The sequence below is a fragment of the Corticium candelabrum genome, chromosome 12 (genome assembly GCF_963422355.1).
Source record: "Corticium candelabrum chromosome 12, ooCorCand1.1, whole genome shotgun sequence".
In the NCBI taxonomy this organism is placed as follows: Eukaryota; Metazoa; Porifera; class Homoscleromorpha; order Homosclerophorida; family Plakinidae; genus Corticium; species Corticium candelabrum.
The window spans coordinates 5,211,702-5,238,277 of record NC_085096.1 but is presented as its reverse complement, the minus strand read 5'-3'; the positions used below and the strand labels follow the sequence as shown (position 1 = coordinate 5,238,277).

Sequence of the window (26,576 nt, the reverse complement as noted above, 5' to 3'; positions counted from 1 at the left end):
CGATTGCGCGTGACATTATCGGCTCGAGATTCTAAACAACGTCGGTTCCGCATGCGTGCATAGATTACCACGATTTCCTTCTAATTTATGCGCGCATGCGAATACCACGTGTGCCAGGCCCTCTTCTCCGGGCGCGCAAGAGGGCCTGGGTACGAGGCTAATAGAATGACCAGAGCCATATATATATATATAGAGTTGCGACAACCCGTATCAAGGGCGCCATTTTGTTTCCATGCGCGCGACGTAAAAAATCTGTCTAAAATCATACTAGGCTACTGCTGTTTCTACATTAAAGTGAGTTTTACGTTGCTACTTGTTGCAACTATTGGACTATGATTTACTTCTTCAGAAGCTCGATATGTGTCGTTTCCTGATCATCGTGGTTTCGGGTGAGAGCGCTACCGAAATACAGAGATTCCAAATGAACCGTTTGCAAGATTTCAGTTGTTTCTGTCAATGTTTGCACTGCAGGAGAGACGTTGTATTGTTCAAACAACCGATCTGAACAGTTCTGACGCTCTTCAAGGAAAACCTCGCGCTTTGGCCTCGGAATTCCAACATTTATAGCCGTGTTGTTCTGTACGCGTTTCTTTCTGCACTGAATGGTATAAATAAAACGATGGCTCATCATCAGAAGCTCAAGTTACAAAAGGTATAAATGCGATGCTTAATTACATGTTACACAAGCACACATGTATACTCATGCACACATTTGTTGACTGGCTAGAGTTGTGTTTCCATACAAGGGCATTCATTTTCATTTAAATTTTTTAACTAATTTTCTCATTGTCATGCTCTTGCTTCCTAGTTCACCTTGACTCTGATTCTTTTCTTCTCTAACTCCTGTTTTCTTTTACGTTTCATCTGCTTGCATAGAATGTGTAAGCGAACAGTCAAGTACTTTGATAGTAGCTTCTGCTTGATATTATGACAATTGAGGAACAAATCATGTACTGGTATTTCTTCAGCCTTGTCCAACAATATTCTTTTCACATTTTTTGATGTCATCAACACTGATTCATCGAAGTTCCTTAGCATGACTTCTACTTTGAGCATCATAGAGAATGCTTTCTCTGATACCTGAGTAAGGCATCCTTGCTTATACTCTTTTATAATAGTGGACGTTGCTGAGTCTTGATCACTTAGATCACAGCTGGTCACTTCCACAAAACAACCTGTGCAGATTTCTTCATTTTTCTTTATGCTGTGTAGACAGTATCCTACAAGGTAATATAAGCTGTTCAACTCAGCCTTCTGAATGTCATCTATGCAATTTGCTTCTGATATTTCCACTTCAAAATCTTTCAGATCCAGTTCAGTACTTGGTAGCTTCAATGGCTGGTCAAGAAAGTCAATTGCTATGTCTCTGTCATCTTCTTGGTAGTTTCCTTGATATGCATGAGGTTGTTTCAGGAACTGTGCAATGCAAATGACTTTTAATGCGTATTTAAATGCCAGTGGTGAAGGAATATGATTTTTTAGCCTGACTAAACTAAAAAGATTTTTAAGGCAATCTTGAGTAAGACGACTTGTCAAAAGGAACTTGTATCCCATTGAAAGCAACTCCTCTTGGATACCAAGAACACTATTTGTAGACATTATAATCCCTGCTTGCACGGGTTTCCAGTAATTTTTATCTCCAATTTTCATGCTCTGTACTAAGTTGATAATAGACGTAAGAAATATTAGAGCTTCTTCATATTTATCACAATTCAATCTGCTTAGTGCAACTGCAGGGTACCTGCTTGTCATGAAATCAAACCACCGGTTAAACACATCCAGAAACCAAGCAGTAGAAAGATATTCATTTCCTAGGCCTTCTTCTTTCACAAGGTATTGAAGTCCAGAGCTCACCGACTTACTAACCAGATGCAGTGCATGTGATACTTTCATTTTCTCAAAATGTGATGGAGAAATAGTGGCGTTAGTTAGCTTTGGTGCTAATTTTAAATCATGATGGTTCTCAAACTCTACTAGATCTTTTACAGGTGTAATGGACACAAAACTACAGTTCAAGTTGTTTGCTTTAACAACATCATCAGGTAGAGGGATGACTTTGCCACTAACCAAAGCTGTCTTAAGATTCTTTATTAGGTGAGGAACATCAGCGAGAAAATATAACCATTTGGTTGGACTTTGAGGATGTACTACTTTGCTAACAGTATTGCAGTGTCTTCCAGTCATGAGGCCAAAGCTTCTCCACAGTGCTCGGTTTGCAGATCCCATGTCACTAGTCACAGCTATGACATGTAAGCATATCTTTGCAGCACATTCAATAATTTCCAGCACAATTGGTTTCATTACAGTTCCGTCAGTGGAGTTTCCTGTGAAATGGTATGCTACTGTCTGTTTCCACCGTGATGACAGTCCTCCCAACATAAACACAAGAGCATGAGTGGCACTACCACAATGACCAGGCAAAGTCACATTCCCAAGCAATTGTCCACTACTTGCATCATACTCAATACTAGGTGTAATGGACATTTCATCTAATGTGAGACAGCAGACTCTTTCCTCTTCACACAAATTATTTACCTTCACTGCTAAGTATTCAAAAACTTGGCTGAGTATGCCGGGCTCAAATAGAACTGTTTCCATCCGTCGTTGAAGAGTTCGAAGAGATGGTAAAGGGTACTGCTGTTTTAAAAGTAAGTTATATCCTGTGGCTCCACATGCAAATCGAAGTTGTAAGGCTTTTTTCACTGTGGCAGATGACCACCGAATTCCTCGCATTCCTCGGGACAATGCTAGCAGCTGATCTTCAGCAAACAGTTTTTTAATCTTTGATTCCTGACTTGCCATTTGCTTAGCAAGTGCATTATTTCTTCTTGTAATTTTGTGCAGTTTGGCTCTTGAAACTTGTAATCTGGCTTTCAATTTTACGACTTCTCTAGCTGTTGTAGAGGAATCAATTGAAAGGGTATTAGATTCATCCACATCTATATCTAGATCTGCCACACTGGTTTCATATGCTACAGAGTCATGTTGAGTTGCTTCATCATCGTTGGAATTATGTTCAGCTGTACATTAATCAATTGAGGTAGATTAGTTAACTTGCATTAATTGTACTTGGTTCTTCATAGTAGTAATTTAAACAATTGAAAAATGAAAACAATCCCAAGATTGAAGAAACTTCTACTAAACTTTGAAATTATGTCTACACGTGTGCCTGTTGTCATTACTGCGTGTGTGTGTTCTATCATGTGTAATTTGCAGTTTTCTTTGTGGTTTTATAAATATAGTACAGTTGATTGAGATGTTATTAATTAAGTGAAGAACAATTCATGCACTGACATGAACGTGTGAACTGTTGCATAGTGACTTACATTTTGAAAATGGTTCTGGTGAAACACCACTGATTGAGTACATGTGGTCTCTCAAGACCAGATTCACTTGCTTGGAAATGTCCACTGGATGTCTTGCTAATGGCGATTTTCTAATACGTTGACGTCGTTCCTTGTGAGGAAATATGGTTGGAACAGCGTTCCACTTAAGTTTTCTTTTTCCATCAGCCCTTCTGCACTCAAATTGTGATTCATCAAAGTGTGCCTTCAAAATGATGAAAATTCCATGTACTTCTGCAGGAGACTATCATCATTATTAAAAAATGTGCACAAGTGGACCAACTTAGCATGTAGCTGCCAGACATACCATCTAGGCAGTCTACAAATAATATCTATATTAATTAGTTCAAGATCTGAGTCTACTAGAACCAAATCCGCTTTGGCTGACATCACAACGCGTATCTACTGTACCGTAGTGCGTGAGAAACACGATAAACGCTACGGTATTTATGTACCTCGCACAGGAGCGCATATGGCGATGCTATCCAGTTCTTGCGACTTACTCTAGCCTCCCAAACTTTTCTTCTGGCACGATCCTTAGGGAAACGAAACATTTTGAATCCATTTTCTGATCTATTACTACAGTTCCAAGCGCAGCAGTTAACCATAGTCTCGCTAGTGGGTCGAAACGCGCCTAATGCCGGATACTGTCTACACACGATTGGAAACAAAATGGCGCTCATGCGATCACGTGATCACAAATCCCATAACGCCCATGTCGCAACTCTATATATGACTCTGACAATGACTAGCCTCGAACCTCCAGACCAGAGTGCGCGCGAAGCGCGAGGACTCTAGTCTGGACCAAGTCGATACTAAAATGATTTCGGAATAGCCTTCTAAACCACTTGTTAAACCAGTTTAGGCGTTAGTGGAAACACGCCCGCAGACGGACACTTGTTGACGTAATTCATCCCGGATGTAGTCGTCATACCCACGCAGAATATCGCTACGACGGTTTTCTCAGCAGATATGGAAGCGTACGAAGCGTCAGTGGCTATAGTCAGATTTCTACTTGCTAATACCTTGCCTAGGACAAGTGTATCGAACCACTAAGTGTGACACTAGTTTGCGGCAGTCTGCGCAGTCTGCTTGTTAATCTTGAGGAGGTGTTGCATTATATTTTGCAGGTTGGAGTTACTCTAATGCATCTTTGAACCTTATGCAGTTTTTACGTACGTGTTCTTTTGCGCTACTGCGTTTGTAGAGCTCGGAAAAAAAGTGTATAAGACACGCCCCATAATTCTCCATAGCGGCTCCGATTCTAAAGGGCAAACAAGTCGTATTTAAACTTTACTATAAATTACTCTAAGGTTAGAAATTTGCCGGGCGAGGGTGCAACGTGACTTCAAATAGAAGCGTCTTTTGGAGCATAGGTCCACATACTAGAGTGATTATATATACAAGGCTCTTCTACCTAGGTGGTTTCATACAAGGTGTAGCCCGCCCATTTCCCCGCCTTGTACAGTATGCATTACTATTTTTGTATCAATAATTTCCGGCCTACGACAATGTGTTGCTCCACCCATTTTCCCGCCTTGTACACGAATTTTTATATCAATTTTTGAAACACTAACGATAAACGTGTAGACGGCATATATATTTTATTTTTTAAATATATAAATGTATTTTTATATGTTTATAGGTCCCACAAGGGACTAGCCGTATCATCTAAACTACATCTAGCTAATATCATTTTAGCGTTACACACACACACACACACACACACACACACACACACACACACACACACACACACACACACACACACAAACACAAACACACACACACACACACACACACACACACACACACACACAGTTGCTGAGTTGTTTCAAAGAGCCTTCATGCACTTATTGCACACTCACACAGATAGACGGACCGCTTTGCTGTCACAGCTGCTCCATGCATTCACACAATCGAACGCACAGACCGATTGGGGTGCTGGTTCTTGCTCTAGCAACCGTGCCCGCGTTAGGATGGCTTGTGGAAGAGGCTACATGCATGCAACGCCATAGCAGAAACAGGCTGGGGCACGAGTCCTTTTTTGGGAAAACTTTCTATCAGAGTGAGTCCTTGGTACAAACTTTACTTAAGTTTAATAAAACTAGAAGGCTATACGACTTGAATCTGAGCCTGCAGGATCCTACAACTAAACATCTTGACCTATTACCGTGCGTATAGAATAACTGCAAGTGTGCATGCCCACTTTACAAGACACATCCACAAACTCGGTTTCGTGCACCCTCGTCTAGCAAATCGTGCATCCGCTGCTGAAAGCGTGTGTGCTCATAACATTCACTTTGTCACCAAACTTTACATATATTTAAAATTTGATATGAATACAGTAGAGAAAAACTCATCAACAACGTTACAATAGATACAAACTATAGATTTACAAACTTCATTACAAATACTCTACAACACTGTTAATGTAAAATAAACATACAAGTTAACAATCCACCATCAAAACATCGTTAAAAGTAAAATTTGTTTTAAATTTAAAAGTTTAAAAAATTGTAAAATATCCATACATACACATGATGTCCTGTCGATATGACTCTTTTGTATCTAATCGCTCGGACAACTGTCAACACAGCAAACCGTCTTCAGCTCTCGACTCAAATAACGACAGGAATAGTGTCTGCTGACGTCATCGTGAAATGTGACAAAAACCCTATAGAAATGGTAGACTTCATTGTGAACGAGGTCGACGCTCTTTAGAATGACGTCGTTACTCAGAGCTTTCACAAAGTTTGACGACGCCTGACAAGCCGTTGCTATTTGAAGTTTCTTTGTGCGTATAGAACCGTCAATATAGAGAAGATAACTTTGTCTCTGATTTTCGGACCAAGCGCATAATAATATTGTGTAATCGTTTGGTAAACCTTCAACTCTGTGCTGTAAGATTGTAACCGATTCGCCAACCGATGCCTAAAATGTTTTATAAATATATTTAATTTGTTTTAATTTTTTTATAAAATCGTTGGTTTACCGTTGTTTGTAGATTTCCATCTGTATCGACTGTTAGGTAGTGGCCCGAGTATGTTTGATAGTGATATACATGTTTAGACTTGTGTGGCGTACCGCTTTGCTGAAAAAGATTTTCTAAGGTAATTAGAGATTTGGACGCGTTTGCCGTCGCGACTGTCTTTCTCAGACGCGACGAAACGACTTGGACGACTCTAGTGTCGCCACTGCGAGTCGTATCCAGAACTCCAGCACCCGATATGAGCGCAAACTTGTGTCTACAGGGATCAGAGCTTGCACTCTAAAACATTGATTAAAACAAAAATCATTGACTATCTTTGTATATATTTGCGTATTATGGTTACCCTTTTTTCTCGCAGCTGCGCAGACGGTCCGACCGGTTTTCCCACAACGCAACACGTTGAAATGCATGTGTACACTATCCATGTCAATGAGATCCAATCGAAGAGACTGACCGCTAGCAAATTCATCTCTCGAGCAGTAGATTTCTCTTCGATAGTCAACTCTATCTTTCACTGAATGATGAAAACCTAGCATGGGAGACGTCTTAAATATCCGACAGGCAGTCTGCTACGCGACCTTTCCATGCACGATGGGGGTTGAAACCGTGACTCATGTCTACCCCTGCTAATAAGCAGCTCTTCCGTTTGACATGCACATTAGCTCCCACGCAGTTGAGCTGTACCCTTGGAATCTGGTAACGTAATCAAATTTCTTAAACGTAATTCAGTACAACGTAGTTCCATTTCCAACAGTTTGGTATTTCCAAGAACTTGCTTTTTTAGATTTCTAAAGAATAAAGCCATTTTCTGCATAAATTCCCAAATAATAAAATGAATATCCTAAATATACTTTGTGTGTCTATAGATATACACAATGCATCATAACTATCAGCTATGTGTAAATTTATAAAAATAGTAAAATCTTAGTTTTATAAATATTTGAAATGTTAACTAGAAATTTATTGCGTGAATCCAATAGATATGATGCACTGCATTTTAAAGCTACTGACGTGTGACTATCAATTAACTACAGGGAGAATTGCGAATAGTGTTCCTACTAAAATAATGACATCTCTTCTTCATTAAATTAACATTAATCGCGTTTGAATGTTAGTACTTCTCTCTTTTTCCTGCCAGCTAGTATACAGCTCAAAAAGAATTCGAAGAAAAGATTTTCTCTAGTCTCGCCTGAACTGACAAGTGTACATTTGATAGGAAATGTTTAGTTTATAGTACAATGTCTGTGGCGACCTAAGCAGACGTCAATAGAAACCCTACGTGCATGAGTCAATAGAATATATTGACATCTGTCCGTTCTCATCTATACAGGTTTCTCAACATCTTATTGCATTATAGAGTTGGTTCTGCATGCCGATACATTGGAACTGAGCCAGTTGTCAGTACACATCCACGCAGTTTTGTCTTTGGTTTAGATTTCGTATCCGCACGATGCAGTTTCTCCAGAATTATCGAACATTCCAAGGAGCTCATCGGATATGTACAAAATACTGTAAATAAAATACCTACTCGTGTCTGGGTTACTTCCAGAATCCGTTTACAAGCGCTTAGCTGCGTTCAGTGACTGCAATAGTAGAGTAAACCACAAAAATTGTCATGAAGAAATATTGTAAAAGAAAGTATCCGGTGGCAACCTATTCTAGAAAGATACTGAATCGATCAGTACACGGTAGGTCTCTGAAAGAGTGATGGTTGCGACGCTTGACGACCGTCATCAATGTAGTAATGTAAGTAAAACGTGTATTGCATGTCGTGTGCATATTGTAGTTGCTAATTCAGCTGTAGCAGAATAGTAAAGTACTGCAGGTGGATCACTCACCTATGTGAAGCCATTGAGATGCATTCAGAGCTTAAATGCAGTCAACGTGAATGTACATGACTCCAGATATTGGCATTTGCAGAATACAACACTAAGTCAGGGCGTCGCTATTTAGACGAGCAGGCGGGTTCGCTCTGGCTGAGACATGTTTGTTCGCAACTACAAGGCTTATGAGCTATCATGCCACTAAACGTTTAGTATGATTTGCCGTAAACGAGATCAAAAGGACGACAGCGTGCGTACTGGAGGAATAGAAAATCCAGGATGTAGTAAATATATTCTACTAGAGAAAGAAAATCTCGAATGTAGTACATAGTGTTTGACAACAGGAGGCTTGCATTCCTCATCTCCAGAATTCAATCCAGCACCTTTGTCTTGTCCTGTGTAGAAATGCAAACTTTAGCTAAAGCGAGCAGCCCATTCACACAGAACACGTCCAAATAATAACCACTCACTGACTGTCATTCACGCGCGTCCAATAACCATATGAGAGAGCAGAGCTGTGAGAGGAAGTTTGCTTCAACCTCAAACCTCACAAGGTACACGCCAGACGTCGCTACGGATGGACCTGGGAAAACCATGCTTCAGGTCTCGAATATTAGTAGATATAGCCTCCTAGATGATACACAGAGTCTCGAAAACGTAAACCTGGAGCAGCTGGCCTCCCCGATTTCGAAGTTTTCTATGTTGAGTACGCCAGAGGTACACCGGTGTCGCTGCCATTCCGAAGCTATATAGAGAGTGAGTACGTCTTCCGTTATCGGACACCATGCATGCAGCCATATAGTCGGACACACTGCGAGAAGAAACCACAGAGTTGAGAGTGGTCTAACGTAATGGGACGCGTTCAAGATATATGAAACTTTTGACGGCCAAATTTAGTCCTATGGTTGAAGCAAGAACCGTTACGCTACGTGCCTTGCAACTTGGAAGCGTCGCTATCCCGGTCTCCTACCAAGATGGGACATCCTCTAGCGGACATCCTAGTCTATGAGCTGATCTGGTTAGCTGCTTCAGAAACAACTTTTGTTTCGACACCCCGTGGACATTATTATCTGTGTAGATTAGCTTTCTTCTATAAGTATACAATCCAAAAATTGATGTTTGCGGTCGCGAACTATTGCGACAATTGCAAAGGAAGGTGTTTTTGTAAACACGGTCGGGACACCGAGCTCACGCGCATAATTAGCGCATACCAGACAAAAAGCATGCAAATCATCATCTCTACAGCTTTGTAACGGTATCGTATTGTGTGTATATGTTTTCTTGACACTTGCTTTGTATTAATTTTTACCAGGGGCAAGAATATCTAAAAACCGGATGCAAGGAGACGACATAGGTCTACTTTGACCTTTCTCTTCGACGTAAACGTACACGTACCAGCAGGTTTCTTAAACGATGACTTACTGAGAGCTCACGTTGGTTCACGTCTTGGAAGTTCATGTAATACGTTCATCGCTGTTGAGTCATAGTGTCAGTTCGAGATCGATCAGTGTATAAAATTACTCTAGCTGCAGACATTGTTCATTCGTTTTCTGCGTAGAGCGAAAGTTGTTTACCTTGTATTCGATCTAGTTTGTATACATTGTTGTCTTTGAAATACACTACGATTGAACACAACTGTCTTTGAATCAATTTGTGTACCGTCTACGTTTCTAGCTATCAGCGCCATAATTTTGTGCTAATGGATGTCAATTTGAGTGGTCAATCAGAAGAAATGGATAGTGATAGTCAGTCATCTGCAGAGGAATTATATGCAGTTTCAGCATGTTTGAATCCTCCAGCCGCAAAAGTACCACATTTAAGTTGGAGCAAATGCATTTGTCATTCCAACGGGAAAGTTCTGAGTGGTTCAGACACAAAGTTAGTAGCAATTTCTCGGCAGAGTTGGATTTTATCGGCTCGAGATTCTAAACAACGTCGGTCCCGCATGCGTGCAGACATTACCACGATTTCCTTCTAATTTAAGCGCGCATGCGAATACAAAGTGTGCCAGGCCCTCTTCTCCGGGCGCGCAAGAGGGCCTGGGTACGAGGCTAATAGAATGACTGGCCTCGAGCCTCCAGACCAGAGTGCGCGCGAAGCGCTGGACCAAGTCGATACTAAAATGATTTCGGAATAGCCTTCTAAACCACTTGTTAAACCAGTTTAGGCGTTAGTGGAAACACGCCCGCAGACGGACACTTGTTGACGTAATTCATCCCGGATGTAGTCGTCATACCCACGCAGAATATCGCTACGACGGTTTTCTCAGCAGATATGGAAGCGCACGAAGCGTCAGTGGCTATAGTCATATTTCTACTTGCTAATACCTTGCCTAGGACAAGTGTATCGAACCACTAAGTGTGACACTAGTTTGCGGCAGTCTGCGCAGTCTGCTTGTTAATCTTGAGGAGGTGTTGCATTATATTTTGCAGGTTGGAGTTACTCTAATGCATCTTTGAACCTTATGCAGTTTTTACGTACGTGTTCTTTTGCGCTACTGCGTTTGTAGAGCTCGGAAAAAAAGTGTATAAGACACGCCCCATAATTCTCCATAGCGGCTCCGATTCTAAAGGGCAAACAAGTCGTATTTAAACTTTACTATAAATTACTCTAAGGTTAGAAATTTGCCGGGCAAGGGTGCAACGTGACTTCAAATAGAAGCGTCTTTTGGAGCATGGGTTCACATACTAGAGTGATTATATATACAAGGCTCTTCTACATAGGTGGTTTCATACAAGTTGTAGCCCCGCCCATTTCCCCGCCTTGTACAGTATGCATTACTATTTTTGTATCAATGATTTCCGGCCTACGACAATGTGTTGCTTCACCCATTTTCCCGCCTTGTACACGAATTGTTATATCAATTTTTGAAACACTAACGATAAACGTGTAGACGGCATATATATTTTATTTTTTTAAATATATAAATGTATTTTTATATGTTTATAGGTCCCACAAGGGACTAGCCGTATCATCTAAACTACATCTAGCTAATATCATTTTAGCGTTACACACACACACACACACACACACACACACACACACACACACACACACACACACTCACACAAACACACACACACACACACACACACACACACACACACACACACACACACACACACACACACAGTTGCTGAGTTGTTTCAAAGAGCCTTCATGCACTTGTTGCACACTCACACAGATAGACGGACTGCTTTGCTGTCACAGCTGCTCTATGCATTCACACAATCGAACGCACAGACCGATTGGGGTGCTGGTTCTTGCTCTAGCGACCCTGCCCGCGTTAGGATGGCTTGTGGAAGAGGCTACATGCCATAGCAGAAACAGGCTGGGACACGAGTCCTTTTTTGGGAAAACTTTCTATCAGAGTGAGTCCTTGGTACGAACTTTACTTAAGTTAATAAAACTAGAAGGCTATACGACTTGAATCTGAGCCTGCAGGATCCTACAACTAAACATCTTGACCTATTACCGTGCGTATAGAATAACTGCAAGTGTGCATGCCTACTTTACAAGACACACCCACAAACTCGGTTTCGTGCACCCTCGTCTAGCAAATCGTGCATCCGCTGCTGAAAACGTATGTGCTCATAACATTCACTTTGTCACCAAACTTTACATATAGTTAAAATTTGATATGAATACAATAGAGAAAAACTCATCAACAACGTTACAATAGATACAAACTATAGATTTACAAACTCCATTACAAATACTCTACAACACTGTTAATGTAAAATAAACATACAAGTTAAATATCCACCATCAAAAAAACATCATTAAAGGTAAAATTTGTTTTAAATTTAAAAGTTTAAAAAATTGTAAAATATCTACACATACACATGATGTCTTGTCGATATGACTCTTTTGTATCTAATCGCTCGGACAACTGTCAACACAGCAAACCGTCTTCAGCTCTCGACTCAAATAACGACAGGAATAGTGTCTGCTGACGTCATCGTGAAATGTGACAAAAACCCTATAGAAATGGTAGACTTCATTGTGAACGAGGTCGACGCTCTTTAGAATGACGTCGTTACTCAGAGCTTTCACAAAGTTTGACGACGCCTGACAAGCCGTTGCTATTTGAAGTTTCTTTGTGCGTATAGAACCGTCAATATAGAGAAGATAACTTTGTCTCTGATTTTCGGACCAAGCGCATAATAATATTGTGTAATCGTTTGGTAAACCTTCAACTCTGTGCTGTAAGATTGTAACCGATTCGCCAACCGATGCCTAAAATGTTTTATAAATATATTTAATTTGTTTTAATTTTTTTATAAAATCGTTGGTTTACCGTTGTTTGTAGATTTCCATCTGTATCGACTGTTAGGTAGTGGCCCGAGTATGTTTGATAGTGATATACATGTTTAGACTTGTGTGGCGTACCGCTTTGCTGAAAAAGATTTTCTAAGGTAATTAGAGATTTGGACGCGTTTGCCGTCGCGACTGTCTTTCTCAGACGCGACGAAACGACTTGGACGACTCTAGTGTCGCCACTGCGAGTCGTATCCAGAACTCCAGCACCCGATATGAGCGCAAACTTGTGTCTACAGGGATCAGAGCTTGCACTCTAAAACATTGATTAAAACAAAAATCATTGACTATCTTTGTATATATTTGCGTATTATGGTTACCCTTTTTTCTCGCAGCTGCGCAGACGGTCCGACCGGTTTTCCCACAACGCAACACGTTGAAATGCATGTGTACACTATCCATGTCAATGAGATCCAATCGAAGAGACTGACCGCTAGCAAATTCATCTCTCGAGCAGTAGATTTCTCTTCGATAGTCAACTCTATCTTTCACTGAATGATGAAAACCTAGCATGGGAGACGTCTTAAATATCCGACAGGCAGTCTGCTACGCGACCTTTCCATGCACGATGGGGGTTGAAACCGTGACTCATGTCTACCCCTGCTAATAAGCAGCTCTTCCGTTTGACATGCACATTAGCTCCCACGCAGTTGAGCTGTACCCTTGGAATCTGGTAACGTAATCAAATTTCTTAAACGTAATTCAGTACAACGTAGTTCCATTTCCAACAGTTTGGTATTTCCAAGAACTTGCTTTTTTAGATTTCTAAAGAATAAAGCCATTTTCTGCATAAAATCCCAAATAATAAAATGAATATCCTAAATATACTTTGTGTGTCTATAGATATACACAATGCATCATAACTATCAGCTATGTGTAAATTTATAAAAATAGTAAAATCTTAGTTTTATAAATATTTGAAATGTTAACTAGAAATTTATTGCGTGAATCCAATAGATATGATGCACTGCATTTTAAAGCTACTGACGTGTGACTATCAATTAACTACAGGGAGAATTGCGAATAGTGTTCCTACTAAAATAATGACATCTCTTCTTCATTAAATTAACATTAATCGCGTTTGAATGTTAGTACTTCTCTCTTTTTCCTGCCAGCTAGTATACAGCTCAAAAAGAATTCGAAGAAAAGATTTTCTCTAGTCTCGCCTGAACTGACAAGTGTACATTTGATAGGAAATGTTTAGTTTATAGTACAATGTCTGTGGCGACCTAAGCAGACGTCAATAGAAACCCTACGTGCATGAGTCAATAGAATATATTGACATCTGTCCGTTCTCATCTATACAGGTTTCTCAACATCTTATTGCATTATAGAGTTGGTTCTGCATGCCGATACATTGGAACTGAGCCAGTTGTCAGTACACATCCACGCAGTTTTGTCTTTGGTTTAGATTTCGTATCCGCACGATGCAGTTTCTCCAGAATTATCGAACATTCCAAGGAGCTCATCGGATATGTACAAAATACTGTGAATAAAATACCTACTCGTGTCTGGGTTACTTCCAGAATCCGTTTACAAGCGCTTAGCTGCGTTCAGTGACTGCAATAGTAGAGTAAACCACAAAGGTTGTCATGAAGAAATATTGTGAAAGAAATATCCGGTGGCAACCTATACTAGAAAGATACTGCATCGATCAGTACACGGTAGGTCCCTGAAAGAGTGATGGTTGCGACGCTTGACGGCCGTCATCAATGTAGTAATGTAAGTAAAACGTGTATTGCATGTCGTGTGCATATTGTAGCTTCTAATTCAGCTGTAGCAGGTTGGTAAAGTACTGCAGGTGGGTCACTCACCTATGTGAAGCCATGCACATATATTTATGTGCATGGCTGTGGCATTGAGATGCATTCAGAGCTTATATACAGTCAACATGAATGTATATGACTCCAGATATTGGCATTTGCAGAATACAACACTAAGTCAGGGCGTCGCTATTTAGACGAGCAGGGGGGTTCGCTCTGGCTGAGACATGTTTGTTCGCAACTACAAGGCTTATGAGCTATCATGCCACTAAAAGTTTAGTATGATTTGCCGTAAACGAGATCAAAAGGACGACCGCGTGCGTACTGGAGGACTAGAAAATCTCGAATGTAGTAAATATATTCTACCAGAGAAATAAAAATCTCGGATGTAGTAAATAGTCGTTGACAACAGGAGGCTTGCATGTCTCATCTCCAGAATTCAATCCAGCACCTTTGTCTTGTCCTGTGTAGAAAGCAAGCAGCCCATTTACACAGAACACGTCCAAACAATAACCACTCACTGACTGTCATTCACGCGCGTCCTATAACCATTTGAGAGAGCAGAACTGTGAGAGGAAGTTTGCTTCAACCTCAAACCTCACAAGGTACACGCCTGACGTCGCTACGGATGGACCTGGGAAAACCATGCTCCAGGCCTCGAATATTAGTAGATATAGCTTCCTAGATGATACACAGAGTCTCGAAAACGTAAACCTGGAGCAGCTGGTCTCCCCGATTTCGAAGTTTTCTATGTTGAGTACGCCAGAGGTACACCGGTGTCGCTGCCGTTCCGAAGCTATATATATATATATATATATATATATATATAGAGAGAGAGAGAGAGAGAGTGAGTACGTCTTCCGTTATCGGACACCATGCATGCAGCCATATAGTCGGACACACTGCGAGAAGAAACCACAGAGTTGAGAGTGGTCTAACCTAATGGGACACGTTCAAGATATATGAAACTTTTGACGGCCAAATTTAGTCCTATGGTTGAAGCAAGAACCATTACGCTACGTGCCTTGCAACTTGGAAGCGTCGCTATAGCGGTCTCCTACCAAGATGGGACATCCTCTAGCGGACATCCTAGTCTATGAGCTGATCTGGTTAGCTGCTTCAGAAACAACTTTTGTTTCGACCGCCCGTGGACGTTATTATCTGTGTAGATTAGCTTTCTTCTATAAGTATACAATCCAAAAATCGATGTTTGCGGTCGCGAACTATTGCGACAATTGCAAAGGAAGGTGTTTTTGTAAACACGGTCGGGACACCGAGCTCACGCGCATAATTAGCGCATACCAGACAAAAAGCATGCAAATCATCATCTCTACAGCTTTGTAACGGTATCGTATTGTGTGAATATGTTTTCTTGACACTTGCTTTGTATTAATTTTTACCAGGGGCAAGAATATCTAAAAACCGGATGCGAGGAGACGACATAGGTCTACTTTGACCTTTCTCTTCGACGTAAACGTACACGTACCAACGGGTTTCTTAATTAAACGATGACTTACTGAAAGCTCACGTTGGTTCACGTCTTGGAAGTTCATGTAATACGTTCATCGCTGTTGAGTGATAGTGTCAGTTTGAGATCGATCAGTGTATAAAATTACTCTAGCTGCAGACATTGTTCATTCGTTTTCTGCGTAGAGCGAAATTTGTTTACCTTGTATTCGATCTAGTTTGTATACATTGTTGTCTTTTAAATACACTACGATTGAACACAACTGTCTTTGAATCAATTTGTGTACCGTCTACGTTTCTAGCTATCAGCGCCATAATTTTGTGGTAATGGATGTCAATTTGAGTGGTCAATCAGAAGAAATGGACAGTGGCAGTCAGTCATCTGCAGAGGAATTATATGCAGTTTCAGCAAGTTTGAATCCTCCAGCCGCAAAAGTACCGCATTTAAGTTGGAGTAAATGCATTTGTCATTCCAACGGGGAAGTTCTGAGTGGTTCAGACACAAAGTTAGTAGCAATTTCTCGGCAGAGTTGGATTCTCTTGCATGAGGTTAGCCACAATCCGAAGAGAGGAACTGCATGAGTTCTTCTCAAATTGTGCTGTGACACAAACTGATCCATCTAGCTAGAGGTTTCTACCATCGAAAGTGTTACCAAGAATACACAAATAAAGTTAACATTGAGCGGTTCATTCGAAAGCAGCAACCTACAGCTACTGTGGTGCAAGATGCAACGGCAAGCCAAACAACGCTGCCTTCTCAGGAAAGATCAAGAAGAAGCGCAATTCCACCAACAAATTTTGCTTTGTGCGCCATTTGCCAACGGAACACCAGTAAACAGAAGTGGTCACAATTCCGTCTGAGTGAGTGCCAGCTGGATAGTGGTGCATCCAGACTACAAAAGGCTGCAGAGATTAAACACGACCAACGCATCAAACTCGCTTTGAGAGGAGAAGAACTTTTTGCTAAAGAAGTGAAGTACCACAAGACTTGTTACAAACGATTTACGCGGTGCGTTGATCAAGTCAAGCTTGACAAAGAAACTGAACAAGATGCTGCTCACCCTGCTGCTGGTCATAGATCATCTCGTATTGATTTTGTTGTAGACACCTATCCATCAGTTTCAACAAAGGCATACGAGAGGGCTGCTCGCTCTACAGCTGGAACAATACGTGTCAAGATTTTCGATGGTCAACAGTCTTGTCCTAAGCAATGGAAAAAATTTCTTTCAGCAGACGAAAACAAGTTAGAGCTTGTAGATTTTTTGGTACAGATGTGGGGCAGCAGTAGGTATGCCGAACGGCTATGTGGTGTGCAGCTATTCGTTTGTCATCGACAACTCTGCAGTCTTCTTACATTAGAAGATGCTTTCGCAGTCCTTGTTTCTTCGGTACCAGATCTTACTTCAGATCATGAAGAGGCCGACAGTCGCATTTTATTACATACCAAGCATGCATCGAATGGTGGCTTTTCCTGTGTTGTCATATCCTCTTCTGACACGGACGTAGCAGTGATAGGAATCCATCATGCCAATGCCATCAACGCATCATTGCTATGGCTCACTGGCACAAAGGTACGACGCCGTTGCATTAATGTCGCTGAAATTGCTGTCAATTTAGGCGAAGACGTGTCTGCTGCGCTCTCTGGCATACACTCTTTTTCTGGCTGCGACACGACGAGTGTCTTTGTTGAAAAAGGCAAAACAAAGATCTTTCGCTAAGCTTCTCAAAGCGACTGTTTACGTCTTGCGATGACCAGATTAGGATGCAGCTTGAATCCAACTGAAGAGTTGTTTACTGTATGTGAGAAGTTTGTATGCCATCTTTACGGTTTGCCAACTGGTACCAGTGTTAACGAGGTTCGGTACTAGTTATTTCACATGAAGTGCTCGAAAGCTCAGCAGATGCCACCAACTCAAGATGCTCTTCGGCAGCATGTATTACGGGTTAATTATCAAAGTCTTGTATGAAAAAATGCTTTGTGCTCTATGCAGAATCTCCCTAGTCCGCACGGTCATGGATGGATTGTTGAAACTGATGAAACGGTTCTCACATACATGTCTGCTGGATGTCACACCTTCCTGCCTCGAAAGCGCTGTTGGAGCTGGTAAGCTGCAAGTGCAATGTGGGATGTACTACACAGCAATGTTCGTGTCTTCGTGCTGCTTTGTGCTGTACCGATGCATGTGGTTGCGGAAATTGCAAGAATTCGTGCAAGCAAATAGACCTTCCTAGTCCAGTACTACTGGAAGAAGAAACTCCAGAATCAGACATTCCGACTGATGATATCGATAATGATGACTGTAGTGATGGCGAATAAGTGATCAACTGTATGATTGCAAGCACGAGCAAATTAATTCAATTATTGAGTCTAGTAGATCAAGATATTTCTAGAAGCAAATTGATGCAATAAAAATTATAAACAGATTAAATTGCAATGCGAAAAATATAAACATAATGTTGTACTTGCAAAATGCTTACTTTGATTCAGCGATACCTAATGCTGTAAAGTAACTCCAAGACTGTAGCAATCGGAAGTCCCGGATCAAAACAAAAGTTGTTGCCTTTCTAACTATTTCCTGCATAAATTGCATGCTTCCTTTGTTGGCGCTAGTTTTAGAGTTGCAATAGTCAATTAAGTAGAGATTCTACGCCTTGAGAAACGGTCGTCAGGCAGAGCTCTAGTATAGCCTCGACTTTCCCGTGCGCCTCGCGCGTACAATTTTTATAAATTCTACCGTTAATTTGTCGCACGTTTTCCAATGTGCAAACATTAAGATATCCTTTCTATTGGTTTTGTACAATTTCCGGGTGCCAAGAAACCCCGGTCCACAAGGGGGTCGGAACAAAACGACGACTTCTGAGACTTTGCTCATAGGCTATCCCCATTATCAGACCAAGAGACAATGTTTTGACTTATCACTAGCTAAACAAGATACACTAACCTCTCGTCTACACAACCACAACAGACCGATATCCATCCCGTATATACTAAGTGTCGTGTATGCTAATGAAATGGGCGGTCTCCACCCATTCTCACGGACTGCGCCTAACAAAGTTAGTTGGCAAAAGAAACCATTTTCCCTTCCGTAGGCAACTGAAAGAGTCGATGATTGCTACTTCATTTACTCTAGTTTCGCCTCTGTTTGACGTAGTCTCGTATATAGCCCAACCATTTTCTTCTACGTCATATATGCAGGGCCTTATCAGACATGAGGCAGAGGATGCAACTGCCCTCTGACCTTAGGGAAGTGGCATTGTACTAAAACCGAGGTTGAAAATAAAAATTCGTACAGTAATAAATATAGCTAGATATGAGTGCGTTATCACAATATGTAAAGAGTTGCCAGTTGTAGGACATATAACTAATGATTGCAACAGATAGATACTTATTGTTTAGTACGGACATGATCGATTTACGTTCGGCTTCATATCACGCAAGAACAAATCCGCTCTCTAGGGTGAGATTTCGAGGCTTCCTCCTCTGAATTATGAAGCTGGGTACACCACACACACACACACACACACACACACACACACACACACACACACACACACACACACACACACACACACACACACACACACACACACACACACACACACACAATTCTGGACAAGAAAGAGTCTGGTATAACTAACCTCCTTTGAAGTCGCTGTGCTGCTGCTTCACGGATAATGAGTGAACTCAATTCCGGTGTAGCAGGAAATTGGGTACGCGGATATTAGGTACGGCCGTACCTAATATCCTTAGATTAACGAGTGCAGCGTACCGAATAATCTGTACATCTGTGTGTTCATGCAGCCCAGGAAATTGAGTCCGCATCTACCCGAAACCTTCCAGTTCGATTATCAACGAGTTGTTTCAATCAAAATTACACTGTAAAGAAAAGTGTTTAATTTAAGATGTTTAGATGTGTAGTTTGTCTGACGACAAAATTAGGACACTACAACTGTGTTGTTTAGGTAGACGCGTTGATTTAAGACACGAGTTGTTTTAATACCGTGTTGTTTTAATCAACGTATAGTAAACCACTGTGTTACTTCACAAAACAAACATACTTATTACTATATCTTGGACGTAAGTTCAGAAACAACAGTTCTGTACGTTAGTGACTTGTGCATACGTCCTTTGTCGTCACTAATCTCCATCAGGACTTCCTGAATCAACTGCAGAATGCCTGCATGGGCCTTTGAGTAGCCCACATCATACACATAGTATGTGGCCATCGACGCTACTAGATACTTGTCCATCATATATTCTTCTTCAGTCAATTTTTGCAAGCTAGGGGACGAGGCTAAGCTATACCGATTTCACCTCATCAGATATTGCCTTTTTCAACGGCAGGCGATCCCCCATGACAGGAAAGAGACTCTTAAATTCGTTTCAATCACCTAACAAACCCATCAAAGCTGCTCCATCGATTTCGTTTTCTGCAAAAGACACGTGCAAGAGCAACTCGTAGACCTTATACTCGAGCCAGTCTCTCCCCGCCTTCGTCATTCCCCGGATAATCAATCTTCGAGGATTGACTATCCGGGGAATGACGAGTCTACGTAGCCCTTCTAATTTTCTATTATAAATTAGCGAAGCGTTCTAGTTTCCTCACCCTCAAAGAGATCTTGGACTCTGCTGTTGAACAACTTCCTCGCCAACCACTCTCGTATACCGCTCGTTGACATCAGAGCCGTATATACGGCTCTGGTTGACATACCCTCCTCGGAGTCCATGACGTGCCCGCGCAAACAAGAACGAATATGCGACGCGCATGCGCTCTTTTAGGTGTACTGCTCTGCATGGAGTCATGTTGTAAGTGTATGCATCGCGCAACATCTAGACGTTCTTTAGTTAAACACGTACTGAAAACTCATCAGCATCATTCTAATTTCGTCGTCCATTGCTCTCATACCGGATGCGGTCGTTCGTACAGGAAGTGGAAGAGTTTCGTGAGCATCTGCGACGACGACATGGATATTTCAGTTGTGGTAGGTTTGACGATTCTCTTCAAATGACGGAGACAAGTGAAGAAATACCAGATTCAGGCTTTGAAAATTCATGTGACAGTGCAAAACGCCCACGCTTGGATAGAGCTACTAATTCTAGCTGTCAGACCTCAACGGGCGAATATTTACTGCGTTTGAAGAGTCAGGCCGGCCTTCCTCAGTCGGCTATAGATACAGTTGTACACGTTACGGAAGACCTCATTGCTTCAGTACACTAGGACAAGTTAGAACAAAAATCTTGGAAAAGAGGTGGAGACATAATTCAACTTGGTAATGTGTTTGACCAATGCTGCTTTGATTGTAAGAGTTGTTTCTCCAATTTGGGTACAGTCTATCGGCAGGAACTGTTTTACAGAAACCACTTTCACCTAGTGCTACCTGGTGTCCTTACCACTAGGTTCCTCACCTAGTGGTAAGGAACCGGTTCCAGTGAAATTATGTGATTCTGCCCAGTCATCTGAGTCATTTCTCACATGGCAGAGACAAGGAGGTGTTAGACAACCAGTAGAGAAATTGGTAACAGGATATTATGTTTCTTTTCTGAAAAATTTGGAGGTAAAATGAGTTTTGTCAATGACTTTTTGTACATTTTGTATTGTGTAAATGTGTTTTATGCAGCAAGTTCTGAATACAAGCCAAGTATTTTCAAATGTGAGGAACAGCCATATCAGCAGTGATGGCATAATAATAGATGTATGTGATGGCAATCACTGCAAAAGCCATGAACTGTTTAGACAAGATGATAGAGCTCTTCAAGTCATAGCATACTATGATGATGTAGAAGTTGTCAATCCTTTGGGATCTAAACGAAAGAAGCATAAAGTGGGTATGTTGATTTTCCTAATAACAATTTGTAGAACATGCTGTTGATAATGTTTGTAAAGGTTGTTTCTACATCTTAGCAAACTTGGCACCTGTCCATAGGTCTGCTGTGGAAGCAATTCAGCTAATTGCCATTGCAAAGACAAATGACATACGAAATTATGATGTTGATCTTCTTTTGCAGCCATTTGTGGACGAGATCAACACTCTTTTGGTTTGTTTGTTGAACTTTCATTTTAAGAACAACCGTGAAGCCATTTGTTTCCTTAGATGGGCCACACATTTATTATACATGGAAATGAGCAACGGTTATCTGGGTCTGTGGTTGCATTTTGTGGAGACACTCCTGCAAGCAATTTCTTGGGTGGATATAAAGGAGTTAGAGGAGCATTTAGAAAGTGTCGTCGATGTATTGCTAGTGATTCAGACATACAAAACAAGGTATGTTTATTCAATTTGTAACGCTAATAATATTCAAACGCATCATCAGAAAGTGATATTTCATTACTTGTGATACTATGGCAACTTGTTTGATTGGTAGTACGCCATTGCCCTTATTTTTTGAAGAAAATGGAGCAACTTGCAGTCCTCATATGTGTTGTACTAATATTGTGTCAATGCTCCTTGGGTGTAGGGCTGCACTAGCTCGTACACCTACACGATTGGGGAAGGTTATTTTGCAGCACATCTCTGTAAACAGATAGCAGGTACAGAGTGGAATATAAGGTAAAATGTTTGGTCGGTCGTGCTCTAGCAAAAGAGGTTGTCATAACATTTTAAAATTTTGGGCATTCATTCCTATTTGATTTCACAATCCATTCACTTGTAATTATCTACATCAATATTTAGTTCCATTGCTTTATTTGTTTCACAATATTCACTATCGTATTTATTGGTATCAAAACCAAAACATAAAATTTGGCTTGTTTTTTGTTGTTCTGTTGCATTGTTATTCATCATTATGACGGGTGTTTGTCAATGTGGTTACAATTTATTGTAGCTAAAACTTTATTACATTTTAGTTAAAACAAGGCTTGTAAAGTAATGACATGAACTGATCAAGAGATGAGCAAGCTAATCAAGAGCATATCTATCTTAGTTGACTGCAGCGTGTGCAATAAACGGTGCTTGGGGCAATAAATATGATATTGCTCTAAAACATCATTTTGCATTCACACATCTGGAGATCATCAACTGTAGATCTTGCCTGCTGCTTCAGTCAGTTGTCTTGACTTTTGGCTTGCAAATTGATTCCCTAACGTCCATGCAATAATTATTACACCTAAACAGTCATGTATAGGTATGTCTGGTCAAAGCAAAATTGTGGTTGGTCACGAACACCAGTCGGTTGGTCAATGACAGATGACCGACCATTATATTTCACTCTGCAGGTATGTGCGTGTGTCACTTATTTCTGGTGGGGACAGTGTGCATGGGTACGAGGCTAGTATTGCACGATACAACATGTGCTATGCCTGCAATTTCTGTCAGACTCACGGTTTTGGACACTAATTGTTCCATCATTAATTCTAGGATTCTGTGAGTTTAAGAGTTGTTTTTGCTGAAGGACATTCGTTGCATGGGTAACATTTGACGATGAGCGATGTCTGATGTCTGTGCTCACAGCATCAGATATCGGAACTCGCTATGGAGTCAATGCCAGATGACAGTGTTGGATTACATTTAGAGTTTAGCAGACATCATATACATTTGAAAAATGGTCATTTGCAAACACCAATAGAAACAACAAAGAAGTTTTATCCAAACATGTAAACATTTTTTGGGGGAAAATAGAAACGTTAGACAGTCTTTATGCTACCTAAAATGAAGAGTTTCTGGTGTGGCCTGATTATTTTTTTATTTCTATTTATGAAACGGTAGACCAATGTGTTGATTTTAAAATGCTAATTCTGTTTGTCACAGTTTACAGAAAGCAAGTTTGTTATGAGGAATGAAGTGATGCATGAAGAACACTGTCAGTAGCTGGAAGATTCTGACTTACACTCTCACTTCTCAGTCAATTATGGGTTAAATTATAGGAGTGTTTTAAGCAAAATCAAGAACTTCAAAGTCACTGAGTGCCTACCATTTGACGTTATGCATATTCTTTTGGAAGGAGTGATCACCAGAGAAATTAGGTTAGTATTACACAGCATCTTGCTGGACTTGTACAGCTTTATCAGATGTTGTGTCTAGATTGCTCCTTCAACACTGCTTTTCTCAGAGATATTTTACACTTGTAACCCTGAACCAACAGATGAAGTATGTAGATCTGGGATATAATGAAGGCAAAGATCGTCCCACACAAATAACAAGAGACGCTATAGATCGAGATGACAAGTTAGGTCAGCGAGGTACATTTGTATGAATATCAACAGTTTTTCTGGTTTGGTAAATGAATTGATTTGTTGTAGCTGCTCAGTCATGGTGTCTGGCAGTGAACCTTCCAATTTTCATAGCTGAATGGGTTCCAGCTGATGATGAACACTACTATTCTTTTCTGCCATTGCTGGTAATATTGGCAATATGTGTTGCAACAACTGTGACCACTGATGATGCTTGTCTTCTGGCAACTATGATTGAGGACCATCACCACCGATTTTGCCAATTATATCCTGGCAAAACGATAACACCTAAAATGTATTATATGGTTCATCTGCCAAGTCAGCTTTTGAGGTACTTTTTAAACATGTTTAATTAATAAATTAACAGATTTTATATTTCCTTTTTCAAGTGGAAGTGTTTGCTTTTGGTGTTTTGTTTATGTCCCCACCATATACCAAACATATGTTCCTTTATTAGTTGAATATTTTATCGTGGACCTCAATTATAATAATTGGCAATGTGTGTACAATTCACACTATATGAAGATCTCATTAGTGAACATAACAATAGACTGTTTGTAACTGTATGTCACACTTTACAATCTGAGTAGCAGCTCATTAAGTAGACATAGCTTGCTAAAGTTATTATGTTGCCCAGAAACTCAGCCTCTTTGAGGTGGACATAATGTATTTGCCAATATACTTGAGGACAGCTCACCAGAATATTTTACAAATAATTTAAGTTCTCTTTTAGAAACAAGTGACTGAAGACTGTATCTATGAAATTGATTCAAATGTGATTTATAAAAATGATCAGCTTGATGGGTTACTACTAAAGCACAGGATACCATTTTTCAACACATGGGATCATGCCTCCTCCAGTCACTCGCTTTCATTTTTCTAGATCCTCTTTCAATCTGTTTCAGTTTGTTGGATTTCTTTACTGACAAAAGTTCTGTTTGTGGATTTTGTATATTACTGCTATAATGTTCACAGAAGATGCTCAAACTTCTTCCTAGGCCTTAAATTTTTATGCAATGAAAAAGATTGCTTATCGCTTTTTTCACGAACATATAGTTTTTGCCAACTGGTGCACTATTAACCTTGGGCATGCACAGTGTCAGATACCAGTCTTTCGCATCTAAGGCATGGGTTAATATTTGAACTCGAGTTACTATTATTTCAAACTCATCGGATGCACAGGTTACTGTTCGAGTGCAGACTATTATTCAGAAGTATGGTAATATCTTTACATTGTAAAGTTGTAGTAATTCTCTGGATTTGGGTTAGATGAAATTTCCAACACAAATATAGTTGATATTAATTACTAACATTGCTATTGTCATGCTAGCTTTGGACCTCTACAGACTATGTGGTGTATGAGATTTGAAGCAAAGAATGGACACTTTAAACGTCTTGTCAAAGAAAATTTTAAAAATATTCCTTATTCACTGGCTAAGCAAGCACAATTGTACATGTGCCATCACTTGTTGTCAAGTCCTGATGGATCATTATCATATCTAGCAGTGGAAGATCTTATCCACTCTGGTATATAAATTAACTGCTTGGGAATTGATTGTAGGTTTATGACTTTGTTCATTTCTTCATGAACTACTATAGACTTTGCGAACCACCCTTTAGCAGAGCAGCTCTCAAGATATCTTGGTTCAAGGAATCAAACTCCATTGTGGGTTTTGAGGTATGTGGTTATTCTTGTTTGTCACTGCTGTAACTGCATGAAAAGCTTTATTCATGTGCAATAGTGCTAAAGGTCTTACCAGGCGAAGTGTTATATACAAAAAAGGCTCTGTAGTGAAGATTCCAGCACTTAATCAAGATATTGACTTCACTTTTACTACAGTTGATCTCATTATTGTGGCAGAGAATGAGAAATATTTTGTTGTTCGATGTCTTGAGATCTGCTCTTTCAGTGATCACTTTTACTTATATGAAGTTCAGCCAAGTGCAAAGACTACACTTGTTTCATGCAATTCTCTTATAGAGAATGAGTCATTTTGTATCAGAAAAGTTGGTGACATGCTGTTGGTGACTGAATTGCTGTTTTTCATCACATACCTGGACTTTAGGTATGTAGCATATTTTCTTAATTGTATGACTGGTGTAAACAATACTTCATGTGTGACATAGACTTCTACATACTAATGTAAAAAGCACCAGTTGCAGGTGTTGTTTCTAACTGAGATTGTTAGAATTTACGCATTTTTCTTGTTTCAAAGTAGAAGGTTTGATTTTGGACACTTCTTGTAAACGTTTCAAAACATCAGTACTTGTTACCAACAGGCATCATAATTTAACACACTGTGTTAGTGTTGTAGTTGTATTGTTTCAACACAGGCATATGTTGTTTTGATAAATGGTTAGCTTCTAAATATAGATGTCTTGTTTCTACACGTGTTTCTTTATTTTCAACACTTTTTTTGTATCAAAACATGCGTGGTCACTTGTTTTAAAACACTACTTTTTACAGTGTAGCATCCAGGTAACTTATGCTGGAACATAAACGTATACTGGCTGCATGCTTCTGGATGATATCGCCCGTTTTCTAGTTTTTTTTATATCTTTCCGCATGCTCAAAAAGTCGCATTTGAAAATGCTCACTGACGTGCTGGTAGTTGCTGGTTTTCCGCGGAATCTGAGAGGAGCTTTATGTCTATGTTTATAACTATTTGGCATACCTGATACAAATTTTTACAAATCGA

At 40.3% G+C, this 26,576-nt stretch overlaps 3 protein-coding genes and 1 long non-coding RNA gene across 7 annotated transcripts; 2 read left to right on the top strand and 2 right to left on the bottom strand.

Annotated features, from left to right (window-relative positions):
* Window positions 1-217: 217 nt before the first annotated feature.
* Window positions 218-2,850, top strand: LOC134188117 (uncharacterized). Its single transcript, XR_009971266.1, has 5 exons — window positions 218-652; window positions 1,989-2,042; window positions 2,095-2,249; window positions 2,307-2,648; window positions 2,712-2,850. It is a non-coding gene; the product is annotated as an uncharacterized LOC134188117 (long non-coding RNA).
* A 2,960-nt stretch (window positions 2,851-5,810) lies between these two features.
* Window positions 5,811-6,805, bottom strand: LOC134187625 (uncharacterized). The gene is made up of 3 exons (XM_062655777.1): window positions 6,680-6,805; window positions 6,340-6,615; window positions 5,811-6,278 (listed from the first exon to the last, which is right to left on the bottom strand). The coding sequence occupies exons 1-3, from the start codon at window positions 6,803-6,805 to the stop codon at window positions 5,916-5,918; spliced, it is 765 nt and encodes a 254-aa protein (XP_062511761.1). The 3' UTR covers window positions 5,811-5,915.
* Window positions 6,806-11,928: 5,123 nt separating this feature from the next.
* On the bottom strand, window positions 11,929-15,254 carry LOC134187624 (uncharacterized). The gene is made up of 7 exons (XM_062655776.1): window positions 15,182-15,254; window positions 14,650-14,705; window positions 13,308-13,316; window positions 13,141-13,264; window positions 12,825-12,985; window positions 12,460-12,735; window positions 11,929-12,398 (listed from the first exon to the last, which is right to left on the bottom strand). Exons 1-7 carry the CDS (start codon window positions 15,252-15,254, stop codon window positions 12,036-12,038), a joined length of 1,062 nt encoding a protein of 353 aa, XP_062511760.1. The 3' UTR covers window positions 11,929-12,035.
* Window positions 15,255-21,428: 6,174 nt separating this feature from the next.
* LOC134187996 (uncharacterized) lies at window positions 21,429-26,149 on the top strand. Of its 4 annotated transcripts, none has more exons than XM_062656179.1 (9): window positions 21,429-21,536; window positions 21,595-21,746; window positions 21,803-21,973; window positions 23,456-23,670; window positions 23,729-23,886; window positions 23,947-24,208; window positions 25,208-25,405; window positions 25,466-25,555; window positions 25,620-26,149. In XM_062656179.1, the coding sequence occupies exons 4-9, from the start codon at window positions 23,630-23,632 to the stop codon at window positions 26,002-26,004; spliced, it is 1,134 nt and encodes a 377-aa protein (XP_062512163.1). In that variant the 5' UTR covers window positions 21,429-21,536; window positions 21,595-21,746; window positions 21,803-21,973; window positions 23,456-23,629; the 3' UTR covers window positions 26,005-26,149. The 4 variants fall into 4 exon arrangements, with proteins under 4 accessions (XP_062512163.1, XP_062512164.1, XP_062512165.1 ...); XM_062656180.1 differs by having other exon boundaries at window positions 21,503-21,536; window positions 21,613-21,746; XM_062656181.1 differs by having other exon boundaries at window positions 21,518-21,746; window positions 23,456-23,507; window positions 23,572-23,670.
* Window positions 26,150-26,576: the final 427 nt, after the last annotated feature.